The sequence below is a fragment of the Barbus barbus genome (genome assembly GCF_936440315.1).
Source record: "Barbus barbus genome assembly, chromosome: 16".
Taxonomy (NCBI): domain Eukaryota; kingdom Metazoa; phylum Chordata; class Actinopteri; order Cypriniformes; family Cyprinidae; genus Barbus; species Barbus barbus.
The window spans coordinates 17674090-17696756 of NC_136744.1; the positions used below are offsets into that span (position 1 = coordinate 17674090).

General features: G+C 35.5%; 1 protein-coding gene across 1 annotated transcript in view; it reads right to left on the reverse strand.

Moving 5' to 3' along the window:
- Window positions 1–22667, reverse strand: part of LOC306882270 (regulating synaptic membrane exocytosis protein 1-like) — a 78848-nt gene that overhangs the window by 2690 nt on the left and 53491 nt on the right. Inside the window, 24 exon segments of the mRNA XM_079436784.1 lie at window positions 561–662; window positions 767–879; window positions 2008–2158; window positions 5101–5321; window positions 6270–6430; window positions 6676–6785; window positions 6893–7005; window positions 7570–7604; window positions 7606–7681; window positions 8527–8592; window positions 8781–8852; window positions 9786–9863; window positions 11006–11095; window positions 13114–13224; window positions 15076–15153; window positions 15778–15840; window positions 16304–16399; window positions 16488–16671; window positions 17978–18034; window positions 19483–19636; window positions 19750–19921; window positions 20562–20692; window positions 20778–20893; window positions 21012–21058. Coding sequence (XP_079292910.1) covers window positions 561–662; window positions 767–879; window positions 2008–2158; window positions 5101–5321; window positions 6270–6430; window positions 6676–6785; window positions 6893–7005; window positions 7570–7604; window positions 7606–7681; window positions 8527–8592; window positions 8781–8852; window positions 9786–9863; window positions 11006–11095; window positions 13114–13224; window positions 15076–15153; window positions 15778–15840; window positions 16304–16399; window positions 16488–16671; window positions 17978–18034; window positions 19483–19636; window positions 19750–19921; window positions 20562–20692; window positions 20778–20893; window positions 21012–21058 — 2597 coding nt within the window.

Below are 22667 nucleotides of genomic sequence, written 5' to 3' on the forward strand. Positions count from 1 at the left end.
TTAGTACAATGTATTAATTATCAAATTTATGGGATGTAATCACTCCATTAATAAACTTTAAATCATATTTCCATTAAGCACTATAAAAACTACAAATACAATACTGTTCAAAAGTTGTTTTTGTTTTTTTAAAGACGTTTCTCATACTGACCAAGGCTGCATTTATTTGATCAAAAATATAGTAAAATAGTAATATTGTCAAATATTATTACACGTTTAAATAACTGTTTCTATTTCAATACATATTTATATTCTAGTTCAGTTTCACATGATGTAAATGTATTTACAGTCACTTTTGATCAATGCGTTCTTGCTGTATAAAAGTTAACTCTATATTTAAAAAAATCTTGCTGACCATTTATGAATGGTCATAAATGGTTACATGCTTACATAAAAAAACAATTGGTGCACCTAAAACTGATTAATTTACTCATTACTCATTCAAATAACAGTGTTTACATAATGAGAAGAAGACATACTGTATAATGAATCCTTGATCTATTTTCACTTTTATACACTGCTAATGAAAATTATTGTATGTATTGTTGGCACACTCTCACCCGGCAGCGATTTGGAACCTGGTTTAGGTGTAAGACCACGGGCCCTGATAACCTCCACTTCCAGCTGCCCTTTCTTGTCCATCAGTCCAATCTGAACATCTCCTACAAAACAAAAAATAAAGGGTTTTAAAGTTTTCCATTGCATCAAATTCAACTGAGATAGACTTTAGTCAGTACTTGATGAATGTTATATGATGTTTACTTACCCATAGCAGGCGTGGCAAGTGTTTGTCTACCCACTAACTGAGCAGGGCCAAGACCATCTAGGAAGTCACTGAACTGGCTATCAGCCCCTAACCTCATCCCTGAGAAGATCAGACTGAGACATACACAGGTTATCAGATAGACAAATGAGTAGATCTATATCAACTGTAAGGCAGCAATTACGGTCAATTTCTTGTTATCTTCAGCCATTCTTTTTTGTCATAAATCAATAGAAATTAAAAAATTAATCTTTGTACAGTAGATACCAACATAAGAAAACAAACAAGAACCTATAAAACAATTATAAAAGTTTATTTGGATGAAATCTGCTACTCCAGAATGAGCCTACTGCCCTCATATAGAGTTCAGAAGCTAGTGAAATGCAGCCCATCTCCTCCAGCGGCAGACTTGCGCTGTGTATGGTATGTAAACCCTGTCCAGCGTTAAGGCCCCTCTTAATACACTCAATATTTCCTTTGAGACCAGCACAATTTCCATGACCTAACAGCAGCAGGAATGTCTGAGGAATGTGCCAGCCCGTGTCGTGCTACCATATGAACAGCCTCGTGTGATTTCAGACTATTTAAAACACATTAATGTGAAATAAGCCTTAAATCACGGAGTCACAAAGTCACACTTTGTGTAGTGACACGGCGACCGACTGCTGCTCTGACGCCACAAAGGCAAGCATGGCTGCCGTTCTCTGTGGAGCTGCAGACCCTGCCAAGACCCCTCTCTGAAGATGATGGATATTTTAATTATTGTAGGGGAGTACCGCTTGCCATCTGGCTCCAAAAATGGAGCTGAGAAAGTAGTGGACACAGCATTAGCTCTGTAAATCAGACTGTTTCTATTAGCTTATCCTTATGGTTTTTCCAAATAAATCTAGAAGAGAAGCTCATATGAACATGACACACAGCCTGTTGAGAGACCACTTATGTATGAGTGATGGGTTTGCAGTGAATGCCAAAAAACATCAGAGACAAGACATTTTAAAGGAGTGCGAAAGCAGGTCAGCTTCGGGTAAAATCGCAGAAATTAGGACGGGGTTACATTATACATCATAATACACACTGTATGCTACTGTCCAACATTTAAATATATATCTGATATATATATATATATATATATATATATATATATATATATATATATATATATATATATATATATATATATATATATATGTATATGTATATGCGATTTATAAGTTGCAAGGGTTTACACTGCTCTGGATACTAACTTGCCCTCAGAGCTGTAACTGTTCATGCTGCCATCAGTGGACTCTCGGCTGGCTTGGCGAGCCATGACGTTGCGGGGATACTCCACTGCCATTCCCGTCTCCTGACTGCGCTGGATCTTACTGGATCCCTTTGCTTTCTTGTTGCCTGCTTCTGTGGATGGAAGAAAAACAGTAATACAATATACAGGGCTTTCATCAGGTGAACAAGGGAAAGAATCTGGAAGACCTGCAAAACAGAAACCTAAAATGAAAATACTAGTGCTGTCAAAAGGTTAAAATAATGAATAATCATAATTAACATAATTAAGTTGGGTTATTTTGTATTGTGAATTTTATTGATTACTATCAGTACAATGATACAATTTTATATTCACGTGTGTGTGTGTGCCCAGATGTTTGTGTGCTATTCTTACAGCCGTCACTCAGGAGAAAATATTGCAATCTAATATGAAGGTCTTCACCCCTGGTGAGTGTAACATCTCCTGCTGGACGTCATGGGGCACCATCCGTACTATTTATGGCCTTTTGATTGATTGCAGATCCTTTGAAAATGTCAACAACTGAGGTAGCTCACAGAGGTGCTGTCATCCCAGTTGTTTGAGTAAAAAATGTAGCAGAGAGATTTATCTCTTCACTCATCGTGTTCACTTTCATCAAACCACCATCAGTGGCTTATTCTGACAACATTTACAGACAAAAAAAAAAAAAAAAAGTTCAAGGATTGTCATTAACAGACTCGCATGGCTCTGATATTATTTGAGGAAACAGAAAAATACTGTCAGAGCAGAAAATAACTGAAGATGCTAATGCTAAACAGCAGCACTAATCTACGGAATACAATACAATAAGATCATCTGTATGTTGAGGTTTGGCTGGTCTTTTGACCCCTCTTAGCAAACAACATCTTAAAGCAGGAGTGGCTGTGTAACACATGTTCTGTGGCGGCCCACAAAATGTTTTAAAAGAGAACTGAATTTGGCCCGTTATTGTGAAATAATTTAAATGCATAATATGAACACTGGGTGTCGCTATCATATGCAGTCAATGTCACTGCCATCATTACTCATTCCCCTATTTAAATAATAATCATCATCATTGGCCTGTATCACTGTTAAGATTTTTTTGACAAAACAGTGTTGACTTGTTTGTGTTGAAAATGTTTAATGGATAATGTTTTAAAACGGTAAGTAATCCAGGTAACATTTTGTATAAAGATTTAATTTGTTAACATCAATTAATGCATTAGGTAAAATGAACCATCAACTAACAATAATCTAGGTTAATGATAATTTATTCACTGCTGTTCACCAATTTCAGGGTAAGACAAACAGCATTCAAATAAATCCTGAAAGGAATCTAATCTATTTATCGAAGAATCCTGAAAAATGTCAACAAAAATAATATTTGCATTTTTATATTAAAAATATTGCATTAATACGCATTGCTAAGAACTTCATTTGGACAACTTTAAAGGCGATTTTCTCAATATTTTGATTTTTTTGCACCCTCAGATTCCAGATTTTCAAATAGTTGTATCTCAGCCAAATATTGTCCTATCCTAACAAACCATAGATCAATGGAAAGCGTATTTATTCAGCTCTCAATTTCGAAAAATTGACACTTAAGACTGGTTTTGTGGTCCAGTGTCACATATTAGTGTTTACTGTATTTTGGTCAAATAAATGTAGTCTCAGAGAGTGTAAAACAAAATGATCAACAGTAAATTTTAAATGGTAGTGTAAATATACTGTTAACTCATGTTTATGCAATACATTAAAATATATTAGTATATGCATACATCACCATGAACTAAAACTAGTACATACTTTAAAATAAGTATTGTTTGTTATTTCTTAATACCTAATGCTTTAAATCATGTAAACCGATTTAGAAAGTGTTTCGGTAATCTTATTTTTAGTTTTGGCTATGGTTGTGAATGGATGAGGCTGGTGCAGTGGGCAGAGCATGGAACAGCTGTTACAGAGCAGCGGAGCTCTTTAAAATGCTGATTTATCGCAGCTTTGCAACTCTTTCTGATTTATCATCTGATGGGCCTTTTAAGATATTATCCAGGCGCTTGGCAGACAGCGGTGCCAAAAAAACTTCTTTTGCCATCCTTTTTGAATTTGTTTCTTTTTTCAGCAGTCCATTTATTAAACTATAAACAGACAGTGCTTCAAATATGAGATTTTAGAGGATATCAGATCCAACTTCAAAGGCATTTATCTACATTACATCTGATAGGAATTCAGGGTTGATCTGCACCTGACACAATGAACTTCTGCCAGTGCTAACATGCTGCCATTCACATTTCCAGCCTGAGCTTTCAGCTCCCACACTTTAACAGAGACTGAAGATGCTATTTTAAGAAGTGAAACAGGGTAGAGAGAGACCTGATACGTAGATCCACCAGACAAGGACGACCCCGGAAAACGAGAAAACACTGATAAGAGATAGCAATCTAAGTAAAGCAGGAAGACTGAAAAAATACATCCAACGGTCTTGGCAAATGGTCTGAACTGATGAAAAGGACAGTTTTAAAGAAATTGCTCATTATAATTTCTCAGTCTCCATTTTAGTGACGATCCCCTACTGCTTTTGGCCCGGATGACACTAAAGCCTTTCAACTGAATATCTTTTCATTGTTACGAAAGCACTTTTTTTATAATAATAGCTGATTTTAGCTTCTACACCAGCAGAGGGCGCCTCAGGCTACACTAAGCCAATGAAACTCACTGGCGTCCTGTAACTCTTCTCTGGTGTTTAAAAGAGTATAAAAGTTATATTTAAAACAGAATTTTTTTTAAGGTTTAACCCTGCCACTGTCCGCACTGGGAAAAAGTGTGACTTTAGCAGACAGTGATATCTAAACAATGAGTTTTAATAGGACAAAAGGCCTCGTCAAAGGCCCTAGATGGTATGTGAAACAGCATGCAAACATGTCTCGGACACTTTATTTTATTAGGTACAATACCCGATCTATATCATTGTCCAAGCTATATGCCATTATTGCATAGAAATCTGAGCTTTTAACTAAAAAAACACAAAGGACCCTTCAAGGTGCGAGTATATGATTGGCTGGAAGTGTCTGACCTGTCTGACTGAGCTGAGAGGTGCTCCTGCTGCGGCCGGGGGGAAAGCCCACGATGGCGACTACACGTGCGCTAAGGCTGGATCTGCGTTTTTTCCCTCCTGCTCCCAGTGTTCCCAGAGCGGTGTCTGACTGACTGCCATCCGTACGCTCCAGAGTGTAGATTTCCCCACTAACGCTCGTACTCTTCAGCATGCTGCGGCTGGATGAATGAATATGACGGCTGGTGTGGGGAGAAAAACAGTGAAGACTCTCAGTAACCCAAATGACAAATGGAAAATTACTATTCTGACGTTATTACAACCCTCTGCATTTGATTATTGTGAGCGCTCTTTCTGCTTTTTTTCACTTCCCTCAACATGAGTTTACCGAAAATCATAAAAATCTGAGAAGGACACTATCATGGAAAAGACTGAGACTGAGAATCATTTAAAGGGTTATTGGAAAACAGATTTTGTCTTTGCTATTTTGATAAAAAAAAAGTGTTTGATTTACAATGTACACTACTGTTCAAATGTTTAGGGTTGTATTTTTTTTTAAATACAGCAAAAAACAGAAATAGTCATACATTTTTACAATTTAAAACAGAATTAGTTGGAAATAAGATTTAAAATATTATGAAAAATATAAAATATTTTTCATTAATTAGTAAATATACTCCATGTTTACAACACAAATGTATGGAAATTAACCATTATGTTATTATGTTTACATTAACTATTGTTTACAGTTTAACACCATGTTTATAAGTGAACATTTATTCAGTATAGGTACAGCAAAAATGAGAGAAAGAAGGTGGATAATGATTATCTAAAACTGATTTGTGAATGTTTGTGCAAGAAAACAATTATAAGTGGACTTCAAGGGGGAAAATGCTGTAAATATGATGAAAATGACCTCTTTATTATAGAAATGGTCTTATAACTCTCTTGGTTCTATCTATTGCTATTGACCCTTATTACCACTAATATGCACTCCATAGAACATTCTTTGCAGAAGTACAAGGAATTTTTGAACAGATTTTTACCCACGTAAAATAAAGAGATAATAAAAAGTATGAATGCATGACATACATTTACAAACTGATCTCTAACAAGTGATAATCAAAATATTATTCAAATTCACAAATCTAATCCAACAGTCCAGAGTGATGCTACACCATGCATCTCACCTAATGCGACCCCTGGGCCGTTCTGATTGAATGGATATGTAGCTGGTGCTACTGATCCGCGAGGCACTGCTGGCGCGAGAGATGGCTGACACGTCACTGACATCACTGTCTGAGGACTTATGGGACACATTATCACAGCTCTGTCGCTGCTCCTTATAAAGCTAGTAGAACGAAATGCACAAAAAATGAAAGAAAGGAATAAATGACATTCTAAAATTAGAAAACAATTATTTAAAATTGTAATATTTCAAAAAGCATTAAAATTTTTTACTGTACTTTTGATCAAATAAATGCAGCCTTGTTGCGCTTATGACATTTTTCTCAAAAAAAAATCGTACTGACCCCAAACTTTTGAATGGTAGTGTAAATTAATTATAAACTAAAAGAGAGAACAAACAGCACTCGCCTCTCTTTTATTCTTGAGCGTCCTCTCCAGATCCTGGCTGGTACTGGAGGGAGCTGATGCTCGGAAGGTACGTACTTTCATTTGCCGCGTTCGCTCCTCTGAAGCAAGAGCTAATACATACATGATACACAACAAAATGATCATTTCACATTTTGCATTTTTACTCATAGAACATTTGGAAAAGTAACCAGTACAAGTCAGCAGACAATGACTGTACCTTGCTCTACACTGCTGCTTTTGGCGGGGACTTGGGGAAGCTGTCTGGCCTTGCGTGTCGAAGAAGGGGCCGCTGTTGATGAGGAAAATGCGGGGCTGGAGTGTGGCTGCACCCTGGTGGAGGAGACAAAATGAGAGAGAGAGAGAGAGGGAGAGAGAGAGGGAGAGAGAGAGAGAGAGAGAGAGAGAGAGAGAAACAAAAAGAGTGATGGAGACTTTATCTTATGATTTTATCTAGTACTAAGGCCGTCAATATCGTAAACCAGTGTGGACCAAAGTGCAAATTACTGTTTGAACAAACAGCATCAAGAAGTACTACACATTTTCACTAAAAGAAAACCATATCTTGATCGGACTAATGTCTGCATACTCGGGGTACATTATTAATCACATTGGATATGTATTATTGCTAAGAGCCATTAGGAAAGCAAAACAAGTACAAGAGTGGCGGGTGTGAAACCAGTGAAGAAAATAGCGTTAAACTGTGAAAGAGCGGTAAACACAGAAAGCTGTGGGTAGGTGATGAGGACAGGTGGATTTTCAGTATGAAAAGCAGCAACCACACAAAATATCTGAGAGAAAAGAGCAAAATCAGCAGAGATTATAGCAATGACAAGCCTTTTTGTGTAGGATGGGTAAGGCACAGCAAGGCTTCTTAGCCCAGATCAGGGTCAGCACCTTTCCAATTGGGGTGAGCCTGGGGTTGACCCCCTCACGGGTCACCTTACCCAATGAAGGCAGCGATACCCTCTTCCTGCACGAGCCCTTTAGAATGGAGGTTGGCTGAATGCTGCAGGCCAGTGTGAATAGCAACATACAAGACAGAATAAAGGAATAAATAGCAACATACAAGACAGAATAAAGGAAAAATAAAATCAATGTGACAAACCGTAGGAAAAAAAATGGAGAAAAAGCCAAAGTATTTGCAAAAACAGACGGAGAAATAAAGTGTGAAGAAACAAATATGTTTGTGGATAAAACCAGTGCCGCCTTTCCCTGTAAAAGTTCAATAACCCATTTAAAAATGTATACACGGTGTAGTATACAGTTTAATATACTAAAATATATAGTATATAACAAGGTCCAAATTTAACATTTGCCATAACTTCTAATGTTGGGTGATTTGAGAAAACTGGCCATAAATTTTCTTCCCAGCCATCAATTATTTTTATTAAAAAAAAATTGTTTTCTATATTTCCTATTTTGCTACAGGTCTTTTTGTCATTTATGATGAATTAGTGAATTTTTTATAGTAAGATTTTAATAGCACTGCTTTCCTAATTTTAATTGAAAATTTTGGTTATTTTTCACAAATTACAAGAAACTGGTGAATAACTGGTGTTATTAAACAAATTTATTTACTCATGAAAGTAAATATTTACTTACATTTGGAGCTTTGGCAATGTTTTAATTTTGGGCCCTATTATAAAATATAGAAATGGTCAGGAACAACTGAACAAAGATTATTCATCATTTAACAAAAACACTATACAAATCAAATCTAGAAGCTTTATCCAGTGTGAAACAAGTGTTATTTGTGTCTAAAACAGGTACTGTATGGGCACACAGGACTTAAGGTACAATCAACAGGCAATACAAATGTGACGTGAAATGACATGGTTTGATAAGTCTTACCGCTCGCTGTCAGATATTTTCTTGTCATGTTTCTGACAGCTAGGCTTGTCCAGAGTTCTCGACTGCCTGCAACATGGAAATGATCGAGGCGAGACAAAAAAAATTAAAAGAATGAGGAGTAGATTCACTCAGGACAGGACGGACAGTAAATGAAACTTCTGTCTAATAAAATGCCATGATGGAGATGGACATGTTATTGGTATATGTGCACTAGAGCTCTTCCTGTGTGTGTGTGTGTGTGTGTGTGTGTGTACCTCTGTGCGTCTGGCTTTGCACTGAGGTGGTGTACTGTCTCTTGAGCGGGGAACATAGCCTCCAAAACCCAGCTGATTCATAAGATCAGGTCAAACACATATGAGTGGCATGGACACATACAGTAGACACACAATGACACAGTATGGGCTGATGTTAATGAAACAATTTCATTACACTTTGCTTAAGTGGCTAAAATATACAATAACATGTACAGTAATTAAGACATATACGAGACAAACTGTGTATGATATGGAACACAGACACTTGACTCTTATGTGTCAAGGGTCACATATGGCATGTGACGTTCATACCCGAAAACTTTAAAAACGAAACCCCTGAAATTATTACAATTTCAATTTAATACAGAGAAAAATAAGTCAAGACACATGCAGTGCCCCCAAAACATATTTGGACGCTAAAAATGTCTGAATATCACAGCATTTGCATCTGCAAACCAATTATTTTACTTATGTGTGAAATGTTTTGCCTGAAAAGTGTGCTTATGGTATTTTAACTTCAAATTACATTTCAATTGGTTTGATATTTTGTTATATAATGCAAAGATATTCATACATTTTTAAGTGTTAACACTTTTTGGGGCCACTGTTAAGTGAGAGTCTGTATCTAAATGGCAAAAACTGTTGGAGAAATCAGAGAAATCTTTAGAAGATAGTATCAACAGAATAAAGAAGTTAAGATAAAAAGGACTAAAATACAACCTCATGAAATCCAGAGTAACACAACACACTACACATCACAGCACAAAAGCCACAAGTCACCACATTTTTAAAGCTACTAAGCTGCTGAAAATCTACAAAACATACTGGCGATCACATTGTAGAGCATTATAATCATGGGGTCGGGTCACAACAAGCTATGGGTCAGAAGCTACAGAAGGCTGGAGGGTTAGCTACATCCATTATCTAGTTCCATGGCAGAGGGGGGATGGACAGGTTAGAAGAGCAGAGAGGTTTAGAAATAGGACTGGAGGACAGGAGGGATACCTGTCGTCTTCTGGGGAGGCATGCTGAATTAGGATCCTGGGGCTCGTGGGTCTGGTACGGGGCAGAGACTGGGTGCTCCTGCGTGAGTGTGTGCGTGTGTGATCCCCAAACACCGAAAGAGTTCAAAGTGAAGATGGAAGAAACACGGGAAGTCAATATAGAGACTGTGACAATGGTCATGTCAAACATATAAGATGCACAGATTCAGGGGACTCATTTCTGACACTTCTCCAGCTACAGTGGTTGGATATATGCTCCCTATCAAAGACGCAAAACAGAACTGTCAAGCCATAAGAGTCTTTGGACGCTAACAGAGCAGTGCAAAGTGGGTGACCCAACGGTGGTATGTTACTTTGACATTAACATTAACCTAGACACACTGGGTTTTATTTACGAATACTTGCATATACTGCAATCGTCCTCAGAAAAAGTTATCATGCTAAATTTGACATATTTACAAAAAATGATAATAAAGCTAATGAATCTGCAAGCAGTTAGTGATTAGTATAATTAGAATAATTAAGGGCTTTCCACACAATCTCACAAACCTTTTTAGAACATGGCAAAATAAATAAATGTTCTTTTTAACTTTCTATTCATCAAAGGATCCTTAAATCAAAGTATCACAGTTCTCACTAAAATATTAAGCAGCTCAACTGTTTCCAACATTGATCATTAGAAGAATCAGCATAAGATCTGAAGCATCGTGTGATACTGAAGACTGGAGTAGTGATGCTGAAAATTCAGCGTTGCTATCACAGGAATAAATTACAATTTAAAATATATTAAAATAGAAAATAGTTATTTTAAATTATAATAATATTTCACAATATTACTGTATTTTTAATTAAATAAATGCAGCATTGGTGAGCTTAATTTTAACAACCCCAACCTTTATTTATATAGGCCTAAACATTTAACTTAGTTCATTTAATGTCTCTAATGCAACAAAGATTTGCTTATATGGTTTTAGTTGGTTCTAAATTTTGACTTAAATAAATAATAATAAAAACTTTCAAAAAAATTAAGATTTCTGTGTTCTCATACAGCTTTTAAACAAAACAATGTGTGAATGCACATTAGCAAATAAGACCCAGTGATTGTTGTGTTTAGAGGGCATCACAAAGTAACATTCTGAGAGTGTCCTTTAATGTATGTGAATGATATTAATGACAAATTCAACAAAACTGAAATAATCCAATTCAAAATAAAGCGTGTACCTGTCTCGTTCAGGTGAATTGGAATTAGAACCTGGTCTCAGACAGTTGGTACTAGCACTTCTAACCCTGTCAAGAGAGGGCTGTAGATCACTAGGATCACAACATGCCATCCAATGGAGAAAGAAGAAGGAAAAAAGCAAGATGACAAAGAACAAAAAAAGTTAGGTCCAAAATAAAATGAAAAGCAAACATGTAAGTCTTAAGGGGAGGAAGTCAAGAGAGCTGCTAAAATGTGGCGAGTGAGATAATGGTTGAATTTTCTGCAAACATTCTGAATGAGGAGCTGCTGGCTCTTGGGAGCTGTTGGATGTTTGATGCTGTTTATATATATATATATATATATATATATATATATATATATATATATATATATATATATATATATATATATATATATATATATATATATATATATATATAGTGCCCTCCAAAAGTATCGAAAAAGTAAAGAAATTGCTCTGTTGGCTGTGGAGTCAATACATTTACAAATATGATTAAAAGATGAATATGAGACAAAATTACAGAATGTCACATTTTATTATTAGCCGTTTCAACACATAGATGTTTTACCAGCTAAGAAGTTCAGCACTTTTAGAGTTTCATCCCTCTATCTGATGTGAGCATAAGTATTGGAACAGTTGCCTCACAGGTCTTTCTAAGTGATCAGCTGTGTCCTGTTGCATTAATTCTTCAGATATTAAAAGCAGGGAATGTATCGTATCAGTTATATCCATTACTTCTGTGTTCTGAATCTTGCATTCAATGATGACACACACAAACCAGGATGAAGATGAGGGAGCTGACTTTGAGAGAAAAGCAAGCAATTTGGATGCTAAAAGAAAAGAGGAAATCAGTTAGAGCTCTAGCAAAAACAAAGGGCATGGAGAAATCAAGAGTTTGGAAACCACCAGCGACACCAGCAACCAACAACGACCTGATCGGCTGAGAAAACAACAGTAGTTGATGACAGACAAATCATAAAAGCTGTGAAAATGAATCCTAAAAGACATGTCTGTAAAATCACCAACAACTTCCAGAAAGCTGGGGTGATGCTCTGATAATCTACTGTCCTCAGGAGACTTTGACACAGAATTACAGATGCTACACAGCAAGATGCAAACCTCTGACCAGCACCAAAAATAGAAAGGCAAGATTACAGTTTGCAAAAAGCACAAAGGTGAGCCAGAAGAGTTTTGGAACTGTGTTTATGGACCGATGAGACAAAGATGAACCTTTATCTAAGTGATGGGAAAGCAAAAATGTGGAGGAAAAAAAGGGAACTGCAATGATCCCAAGCATACAGCCTCATCTGTAAAGCATAGTGGAGGTGGTGTCGTGGCATGGGCATGCATGGCTGCCTCTGGAACAGGCCCTCTCAACTTTACTGATGACTTAATGTATGATGACAGTAGCAGAATTAATTTGGAAGGGTACAAAACCATCTTGCCTACCAATATTCAAGAAAATGCCACCAGATTCATTGGGAAGTGCTTCATATTGCATCAGGACAATGACCCAAAACACCCTGTCTTAGATTGCCCAAGTCAATCTCCAGATTTAAATCCGATTGAACATGAATTTCACCAGCTGGAGAGGAGAGTAAAGACAGAAACTCCCCAAAACAAGCAACAATTGGAATTGGCTGCATTAAAGGCTGGGAAAAGTATTTCAAAGGATGAGACCAAGAGTCTGGTGATGTCTATGGGTCACAGACTCACTGCTGTGATTGTGCGCAAGGGATCTGCAACTAAATAATAGCTTTTAATCTTTTATATCTGCCTTATGTTCAACTGTCCCAATACTTATGCTCACATCAATGAGTGGGATGAACTCTAAAAGTGCTGTTCTTTTTATTTGGTAAAACATATATGTGTTGAAACAGTTAATAATAAAATGTGACATTCTGTAGTTTTGTCTCATATTCATCTTTTTTTAAGTCATATTTGCAAATGTCTTGACTCCACAGCCAACAGAGCAATTTTGTCTTTACTGTTCCAATACTTATGGAGGGCACTGTATATATATATATATATATATATATATATATATATATATATATATATATATATATATATTTGGGCTTAGGGTTGACATATTCGACCCCTTACCTAATGGTGATCCTGTCTGTGAACCTAAGAACTCGACGTGTGGCTGTACGTTGAGTTGCAGTGACCACAGACAGCCGTGACTTTGACTTAAGGCATGCAGGAAGTGTTAAGCTGAACACAAACGAAAGTCCAACAAGTGCAAACAAATGCAAACATAAGTTACAGAAAAAGACACACAAAAAAAAACATTATAAAATATAAATCACATGACCATGTTTTCTGTGGAGACCTGTTGGATGTTTAACACTGTGTCACAACCAAAGAGAAGGATAGCTTTCTCCAGGAATTACAGACCTACTTGGTTTGGACAGACAAATAGCTTGTCCCACCATGCCTGGTTAAGACATGCCACAAGATGTTTATATCCAACACTGATTTACTTTCTAACTCTTCAAATAAATTGAATCTTTTAAATTACAGATGCTACTTTAAATATCCACAGAAACCAGAAAACCACAGTCAGATAGAAAGCACTCATATTTACTTACCATCTTAACATCTAACAGTGGCAGATTCCAACAGGATTGTCTGTATTTCAATCTCCAGCTCAATGACTACAATACTGCACTACGTGTTTGCATGTCATATGATGATGTTGTTGAAAATACAAATATACTATTTTTATGGACCCTTGTGAAAAAGCAGCACATTTTGGCATACTTATATCAGAAATAATAATCTATAAAAACATACTTAAGTGTGCACTGAATGTGATGTTTTCATACATTTTAATTACAATTAAATGAAAAATGATGGTAACACTTCAGTATAGGGGCCAATTCTCACTGTTAACTAGTTGCTTATTCTGACTATTATTAACATATTAGCTGTTTATTAGTACTTATAAAACATTTATTCTACATATTCTACATCCCTAATACCTACCAAATACCTAAACTTAACAACTGCTTTACTAACTATCAATAAGCAGCAAATTAGGAGTTTATTGAGGCAAAAGTCAATGTTAATGGTTTTGTTAATAGATATAAAGTGTGACCAAAATTATGTTATCGTATTATAGTTTAAATTTATATTAATGCAATTATCCAAAATTTAGAGTGCTTATTCAACCCATTTAAATAAGACTTTAGAGTGCTTATTCAACCCTTTTAAATAAGACTGAAGTACATCTTTATATGGAATGTTTTATGCACTTCTATTGTCTTTGAAATCTGGTCGAAGTACACCGCTGAATGCAATGACAAGCATTTATGGAAAACTAAAATATACTCAGTCATTTCTATGTCATTTGTATATCATGTATTTAAATATTTTAAATATATAAAAGTTGCAATTTATTACATTTAAAATATATAAACTTTAAATGTAATATCTAATAACACACCACAGTGAAAATTAGTCATCTTAGTACTTCACAAGTGCTTTAGTATGTTACAGCAAAATAAGTGTACTTCTTTAAGGCACGACAAATTTTTAAAACAATTATTTAAAATTTACTTCAAAAGTAAAACTTTTAATATGACAAGTAGGCTATAATTGTTACTTAAGCATGTTACAAAACAGTTTTAAAATTGTACTCTCTTTAAGTACAATTAACTAGCCTTTAATTATTATATGATCATTTAAAATTATAAATGTGAAAAGTATTACAAGTATATTTTAAATATATACTTTTAAGGTTTTAAGTACAAGTGCACATTCAATACAATTAAGTGCACTTCAGGGGAAACCAATATTACTCTACCTATTAATAGTAAATCATGAACAAACATTATCATGCACATCCAGTTTAATGGTTTTATTGAGTGAAAAAATACTGTGTCAGATTTTGACAATGATAAAAAAATATATATATGAACCAGCATTCTGTATATTGCATTAGCTAATCCATAATAAAAGTGCTCTGGAGATCTGAGCGAGTTTGAGCGTCACAGATGCTATAAAATCCTCATTAGTCAGAAAGGATGCCATGTCTTAAGTGTTCGTTTTTGGCCGCCTTACCTGTAAATATCCTTATGAATTCCATTGACTAATAAAGGCATCTTGGGAGGCAGAGTGCTACTGTACTTAGATGAACTCCTGCCAACCCTGCATTAACATGCAAGCATGCAAGATGGAAACAAAAGATGTATCAAAATCACAGCTGTGGTTAGTCCACTCAAGCAGCAAAAAAATGTCAAAGGTCACACAAGCAAACATGCAAAGATCACTCCAGAGGCAACTCCCTCATTCTAGATCATCTTTTTTTTCCCTGTCAAACTTAATCGAGGTCAGTAACGAACAGAATAAATATAAACGTGTCAAAATGACACTTGAGCAAAATGAGATTGTTATTTTCAGAAAGCAAACGCTTGTCGTGGCGAGGTATTCGTCTTTTAGGCTGTACGCCAAAAGCAAGTGGAAAGTTCCACTTGTAATGTTTCTTGTCAACGAGCTGCTCTGAAATATTAGAGTGGAGAGGCGAAGAATTTGACAAGAAGCATTCGAGAGAGAGAAACTGGCTTCAATGCTCAGCGCGGTTTTAATTAAATGGAATAAACTTCAGGCTAGGCGAAAGAAAAAGATACAAGGAGTCTTTTCACAATGAAAATGATATTACCAGTTCTTATGACACCAAGATAGTAATATTGATTTACACAGTAATCTGAATACAATAATAGTATAATTTACAGATTGGTGGTTCAATTCTGGCCTTTTCTTTACCTTTGGGTGTGCAGACACTCTGCGCTTCTACCCCGCATTGATCTATGTATCAAGATGACCTCACTGCAATTACCATGGAGATGGAGGACACATAGGAAAATAAACAAAAAAACAAAGCAGACCAATAAACAAGCAAACATAAAAGAAAAAATGGGCACCAGTAAGTGAGTTAGAAGAGGAAGGGTAACAACCTTTAAAGACAGAACAATACACAAAGGTTAAAAAAGATGTGTTTTCCTGTACAATCATCTCTGTCCATACAAACCTTTCAGTGGCATTCAATCCGTTCAAAAACACTCAGTCACATGTGGTTTGGCTTTAACCCACCTTCTGAAAATGGTGCAAGTCCTTTGTAGATTAGCAAGTCTCGAAAACATCATTTCTCTTTCCAAAAACTCATTTTAATGGTGTTCCAGAAACAGTATTTTTATGGAAGTAAATGAAGGCACATGGAAGTGATTATTCTTTTAACACACAATAAGGCACACTTGTACATACTCGCTTGGGCCCGCACATTTCTATTTACCTGTCATCTACATAATCTCTCTCTTGCACACGGGCACGATCGTGGGTGCGTGTTGGGGAACGGGATCGCCGGCTGTGCTGGACCTCATCCAGACTCCTTAGAGGGAAAGACAGAGAGAAAACAGGGTTTTAATGCAGGTTACAATTATTTGGCAAATGAATCCTAACAAAAGGTAGGGATGTACCTCTGTGCAGGGACGTTGGCTGGGCGGGACCGTCCCCTGCTATCTTCGTCTCTGTGTGGGGACACAGACCGTGAGCGATACTGAGTTGGCCTGATTTGGTCTGGAACCTCTAATGTTGTTGCTCGGTCTCGGTCTCGGTCTCTGTCCCGTTCTCTTTCTCTCTCTCTTGATCGGTTTTCTATAGCTGTGATGACACAAAGAAAAAAAAAAAAAGACAAATTTTTGGAAAGCCTGTCTGGAAAATTCAGATTTTGCTTATGCAGTCACTGGCCTTGCCAAACCACATTCCCCATGTTAGAACCAATCCAAAAAATAAAATGATTGACATATGTTACACCATATCTAACAAAACATGCCAGATAATTAAAATACCTTGTTCATTCTCCTTATATCTATTTGTGAACAATGTGTGCTTTTGACAGTTGGAAGCACAATTTGAGTCCTAGATATATATGTGAACACACACTAACAGTCAAATCGATATATTTATTTGTCTATTTTTGGTTATTTAATAATTTGTTTTCTACAATTATATTTTTTACATATTTTTACAACAAAGCAGAACATAACAGAACAATCTTCGCTTAGTGGCAAGACATTCATTCATTGTTTTCAAAGAATGTACTTCTTTAAAAATTAAAGCAATGTTTTAAACATTAAAAAATGTTTAAAGTTCATTAAAAAGCAAAGCAATGAAAATTAAAAATAGTTTTTTTTTACAGAAATTGTTTTTTTAACACCAGTTTCCCCCCCCCCCAATAAAACCACTAATATATATAACTTCATAGCTAAAATCATGGTAATAACATTTTATCAAAATGAATAATAATGTAAAAAAAAAAAAATGTAAATGTAACTTTTAAAAAAATTCAAAGTTGGTCATAAAAAAACAAACCAAAACAAAACAAAAAACACTGCCCTATAAAACTTCATCCACTATTTTTACCATTGCAGTATGCCTACAGTATATGGTTTGGAGAATGAAGTCAAGGTATGTCACAAAGGCATTGTAAAACAAAGACGGGCCATTTTCTAACTTCTACCATGCAGAAGCAAAATAAAACGTGTAGCACCACCAAGGGGAAGCAGTCTTCCAGTTTACAATTTCTTTTCCCTCAATTTCCCATTGTGATCATGCATGTGTGATAGTGTGCATCATTCTGCAAGTCTAAACTACTATACTACAGAGAAAAGCACTGGAGACAGAACACATTTAAGATAGTTAGTGTCTCCCACATTTAGAAGAAGCACCACCTTTTATTAATTTCAAGTGCATAATAGCACAAAGAAGTTAGTTTATTAGTATGGGATGAATGAAACATGCCAGATGTGTCATGATCGGTGATCGGTGCATTGTCTCCAGCACAACAGCGGTGTCTTCCGAAAGAAGGGAAGGCCTGCTATTGGTTGCTTCTCTCTTTTGGGGTACTCTATTGCACAAAGTACAGAGAAGTGCCAAGGTTGGCATTGCCTTGGCCCCTCCCACCCACCTGTGGGGACTACACCAATACCATCATCATAATCAGTTTCTGTAATACGCTGCGAGCCTGCACACACAGATACAGATATACACACAGGGATAGATGTACAGACAGACACGGAGATCCACACAAAGCACTGTTGGAATAATCCATTGTTAGGCAGCAATAAAATAGCATATTAAAATATGTCTTGTGAATACACTGTACCCTTGGGCCACACTCCTACACACTAACTCACAGGCAGCACGGTTCAAAAACATACCTCCGCACGAATGTACAGACAAAACAGACATGAAAAACCTTGAATATTGCAAGGCAATGCCAAACATATTAATGAGACTGGATGAATTCCAGGACCTTGACCTAAAAGATATGTTGATGTTCAACTAATATTTGATGATTGTCCTTCACCTACTTATATATAGTTTAGTAATTGTGAAATTATGATAATATCTCTGGCTTGACTTAACATCTTAGAAAGTGAAGGAATACTTCATCTATTTTAATCGAACTGCCCACAACCTCTTCAGCTTTTGGTAAATCTGTGAAACACTGAGGGGGCGGTTTCACTAAACAATTGTGCCACACAACTGAGAAGCATTTAAACGCAAAAATCTTATTCATACACTCACAATTAAGCAGAATAAGGGATGTGTTTAGCGTTTTGGGGGCTCTGCAGGGTCCCCCTCAGTAGAGATCACGTTCCAGGGGCCCAATGCATTTGCATGGTGCCTAAACATGCTACTGAGCAGAATGTCCACTACTGTTCAAAAGTTTGGGGTCAGCTTGAGATTTTTAAAAAAAATATTAATACTTTTATTCAGCAAGCACATTTCTACTCATTAAAGAATCCTGAAAAAAAGAATCCAGGTTTCCACATTTTGTCAACATTGATAATAATAAGAAAAGTTTTTAAGCACCAAATGAGCATATCTGAATGATTTCTAAAGGATCATGTGATAAAGACTGTAATGATGCTGAAAATTCAGGTTTGTCATCAATGGAATAAATTACATTTTAAAATACATTAAAATAGAAAATAGTGATTTTAAAATGTAATAATATTTCACAATATCACTGCTTTTACTGTATTTTTTCATCAAACAAATGCAGCCTTTGTATAAAAGATTTATTTCAAAAACATCTCATTGAGCCCAAAATTTTGAATATTATTGTATAAAGCTGCTTTTTGGGCAAACACACCTACTTTGTAATTAACTATTACCGAGTCATAAACAATTGAAGGTACAAATATTTGTGTACATTTTCTATAGATCACAGCAGCAGTCACTTTTCAAATTATGATCAAGTGATGGAGAAGAGTGTTTTAATTGGACACATATACAGTTGCTGATAGCTCACAGCGCTTGCAATTAAACAGCAGGATCCACAGATGAAATTAAAATCATTCTTACTAAATTCCTCCCTGTAAGAGAAAAAGCACTTGAACACAAAGTGATTCAGTGTGTTCAACACTTTCAGATCACATCCCCACTGTGAGACCTTACACTTACGCTGCAGCTTTTTGGTGGGTGTTTCTGTGTGTCCGTGTCTGCGGGGCAGGTATGGCGAAGGGTGCGGCAGTGGTATGGAAGAGACGTCATGTGTCTGCAGCTTGTACCAATGAGGCTTGTCATCCAGCAGGGCAGTCTCCAGCTCGATTAGGATCTAGGTTCAAAGAGAGGAGAAACCGCAGACAGTCAGGTGTGATACTGTACGAATGTTTTCAGAGAGCAATTCATGCTGTAAAGAAATGGACAAAGTTAACATATGCTTCATACTTCTCCCATAAAGTCACTCTCCTCTTCTTGTATTCTGGGTTGGTCCCACACAGTCATCTCCAGCATGTGTTCTCTGAAATCCCGGCGATGGACATAAGAGTACACAAATGTCTGGTTCCACTTGGGCTCCAGACTTTTCTTTACTGTCTTCGTCCTTCTCTTGCTCTTATCGCTAAAGTAAAACACATATAACATTACAACAATAACATTAAAACTATTAAAAGTGCTTGATGCACATATCAGCCCAAAAAATTATAATTTTTTAATGATTTTCTTTTACAAAGATTTTTATTTTTTTTTATTTTTTTTAGTCTCACCAAGGCAGCATTTATTTGATCAAATACATTGTAAAAAAAATAGTAATATTCTGAATTCTTATTGCAATGTGAAATATATATTGCTAAAAAATAATTGCTATTTTAATATATTTTAAAATGTGATTTCACATGTAATAGCAAAGAATTTTCAGTAGGCATGACTCCAGATTCAGTATCACATGATCATTCATAAATAGTTCTACACTAATATTTTCTGCTCAAGAAACATTTATTATATTATTAATGAGCTGTTGTGCTGCTTAATAATTTTGTTGAAACTTTTTCAGATTTTTTGGGGGTGAATAGAAACACTAAATGTCTTTACTGTCACTTTTGATCAATATAATGCAATTAAATATTGCCATTTCCTAAATAAAAGCATTAATCTCAGTTTTGAACAGTAGTGTACAGGGTTGTCACAGTAAAAATGTCTGTAGTCGATACAATACCAAATTGCTTGACTAAAACTAACCCCACAGGAAACATCTAATATACCTTCTATCGGGCAGGAAGTACATTTTGACATAGGGGTTTCTGGGTCGTCCATCTGATCTGGGTGGCAGGTCTATAGCCTGCAATACGTTCACTATCAGCTGATGGCCGACCTTATCGTACCACATTTTTACCTGCAAGACATAAATACATAAACAGCGAATAAACAAACACTCTAAGCACAACATTGTGAATGTACATACTTAAGTATGTACTGACCGACAGCTGTCCAGGCAGTAGCTGAGGGGCATCTCTAAGACCACTTGGGCTGGATGGGGACAAGACAGATATAGAGGGTCTTTCCATCTTCTGTGATTCGAAAGAACTTGAACCTGCTGCAGAGGGACAAGAAAAAACAAGTGTTTAAAACATCAGAATAACGTTTGCATATTAAAAAAAATAAGTATTTAAGAGTTCACAATTGATTCATGAATCATTTGATTCAGTACATACTAGATTCTAATGGAGGGTGCGATGTTTCTGGTATTCGTGGCATATCACTGAAAAAAAGAGATCACAAATCCATACATTAGTTGTCAAGTACACTACTATTCAAATGTTTGGGTCGGTAAGATATTTATAAAATAAGTCTCATATGCTGCTCACCAAGGTTGCATTTATTTATATTAAATACAGTAAAAAGAAATTATATTGTAAATATTAAATAAATATTGTAATTTTAAAATAACTGTTTATTTTAACATGTTTTGAAATGTAATTTATTTCTTTGATGGAAAAGTTACATCTTCAGCAGCCATTACTCCAGTTATCAGTCTTTTTTGTAGAAAAGATCAGTAATTTTGTAGAAATCATTGTAATATGTTGATTTAGTGCTCAGAAAATATTTTGTTTTATTATTAATATTGAAAAGAGTTCTGCTGCTTAATATTTTCTATGGGAACCATTATACACTTTTTTTCAGGATTCATTGAAGAATATAAAGTTCAAAAGAACAGCATTTATTTAAATAGAAATAATTTGTAACATTATACATGTATTTATATCCACTTATGATCAATTTAATGCATACTTGCTGAATAAAAATATTAATTTATTTTTGTAAAACAAAAATAAGAATAATTGAATAAAAAAAATAACTTACTCTAAACATTTGAATGGTAGTGTATTTGGGCATTTAAGCCACATTTAATGTATGAATATTTTTGTACAACAAAATATCATATATAGTGTCATTTATTTTGAAGCAGTATAGCACAAACATGCATTTGATATTTGTTAGGATTTAAATTATTACATTTTCGATAAATTGTTTAAAATATTTTTGACAAGTTTGTTTTCAGAAAAGCTCTAGTATCATTTGTTTAGCAGATATTTTACATGCAATTTAGGTGTCCAAATATTCTGGACACACTGACAAATAGTTTCAAGTCAAACATCATCAGCCAGAGGTTACAGAAGGGAGGTGTGCATCACAAGCTCTTTATAAGGGCTTTAGGGACAGAAGACAGAAGCAAATGAGGAGAGAATTCAGAGTTGAGGTCCAAAAAAATAAATAAATCACAGCACCTCTTAAGACTGTGTTTTACTTGCAGCTAAGATTTATACACCCTTTGCAAGTGTTTGGAGAGAAATCAATGAGTACATCTTTTTCAAGAGGTGGGAGGACAGAGCAAAGGAGAGTATAATGGCTTACAGTGAAAACTAAACACAACACAAAGTTAAACATCTATTGCACAGCTATTCAACTGCCTCTAGAGACTTTAAACACTTGTGTTTAATAATTGGTCCAACTAGACTAAATTCTTTAAGGGGTCATGAAATGGACAATCAAAATGTTCTTGATATTTACTCATATAACAGGTTGATCTACAATAAAAAAAATTAAAAACTGTGACTTTCAAAACTAACTTTCTTTTTTTACCTTTCTAAAACACCAGGATTTGAAATCAGGAGAATCGTGATGTCACAATTCCCCTCTATACGTGTCATCATTGTATGTAATCCAAGGAGGTGTGTTATGAACAACTCATGTCTGTCATAATGAATATAATGATACATCAATGATGCTTCTGTTAGGTAAAGAAAGACAAAAATCTTTTGATGTAAAAATCTTTATTCACTTTATAAACTAACCTCAAGAAACAGAAT